General features: G+C 54.7%; 1 protein-coding gene across 2 annotated transcripts; it reads right to left on the bottom strand.

Annotated features, from left to right (window-relative positions):
* Window positions 1-1,170, bottom strand: KVP17_001239 (uncharacterized protein; the record flags this gene model as incomplete). 2 transcript variants are annotated; one of them, XM_068516482.1, is made up of 2 exons in its annotated part: window positions 12-117; window positions 173-1,170. In XM_068516482.1, 2 exons carry the CDS (start codon window positions 1,168-1,170, stop codon window positions 12-14), a joined length of 1,104 nt encoding a protein of 367 aa, XP_068379769.1. The 2 variants fall into 2 exon arrangements, with proteins under 2 accessions (XP_068379770.1, XP_068379769.1); XM_068516483.1 differs by having other exon boundaries at window positions 1-1,170.
* Between the last annotated feature and the right edge of the window lie 21 nt (window positions 1,171-1,191).

The raw sequence follows: 1,191 nt of genomic DNA, 5'->3' as shown, positions 1-1,191 counted from the left end.
GGATCTATCAATCAGTTCAGCGCCTTGGTCAGCACAGTAGGCAATGGGGTCCTCATAGACGACACACATGCCATCCAGGAATTCCGAGTCCTCAGGGCACACAGGAGTCGGATCCACCTCCAGAGATGCCACACATTCGCAGCGGGAAGGATGTCTGGAAGCGCCCTGGCACCTTTTCTCGAATCCGCGGGGACAGGTGGATTGAATGTCTCGGCGACGCAACTGGAAGCAGTCCATGTCAGTGGATCCGAATCTCGAGATGGGACACTTGTACAGAGGCGGGACGGGGATTTTCATACAACAGGTCTCTCCGTTGAATACAGCTGCCGGTGGACCTTCGCAAAACACCTCAGGGTCTGTTTCGGTCCGTTTCAGACACGTCTTCGTGACGAGCTCAAACCGAATAGCGTCAGGCTTCGGCGTCAGCTTCATCACCTTGCACGGCTGAGCGCTGCAGACGGCAGCTCCCACCGAATCAGCAGCCAGGAACCGCTTACCCTTCCTCTCTGCTATACGCCGCTGAATGACTTCTCGAGAGGCGAAGCACTGGCTGCCAGAGCACTGCATGTCGACGTAGCACTGTTCTCCGCACTCTTCTCCAGGTAACTGCTCGTCCGTACAATCCACAAGCTCCTCCATCACGCAGCGCCCAGCATGCAGGTTCCAGCGTTCAGGACAGACGAAGGAGTGGCCGAATGACTTGGTGGTGAAGCAGGCTCCTTCCTCCTCAGTGCTTGAAATAGGGCATTCAGGTATCAGGTCCACAGGCATCCTCTCCACACACGAAGAACCATCCATAATGGAATTTGGAGGACACTCTGTAACCATAGTACCTTTGCTTTCCTGAACGCATGACCCGTCCACCAGCTTAAAGTCCTCATCACATGTAAATACAGGTTGGGATTTCCGAGGGCACATGTACCCGTCTGAAGGCGATCCATCAGCGCAGACAAACGTTGGCTCAGTCTCTTCGTCCATTACACAGCAAGCAGCATCGCCGTCGTAGACAAATCCCGCACTGCACATCACTGCAGGAACCTCCCTTTCGACAACCTCCAGACAATCGACACCAACACAGTTGGCATCGCAGAGGCCCGTCTCGCCCGACACACCAGCGCGACACCTCTGAGTCAAGCCCTCCACAACCAGCACGGAGATAAGCAGCTTCATTGATCGGATAGATATAATATT

This window comes from the organism of the source record quoted next, assembly GCF_019968985.1.
Source record: "MAG: Porospora cf. gigantea B chromosome Unknown PgB_NODE_10543_length_1191_cov_2717.09, whole genome shotgun sequence".
Lineage (NCBI taxonomy): Eukaryota > Apicomplexa > Conoidasida > Eugregarinorida > Porosporidae > Porospora > Porospora cf. gigantea B.
This window is presented reverse-complemented; position numbering and strand designations above follow the sequence as displayed.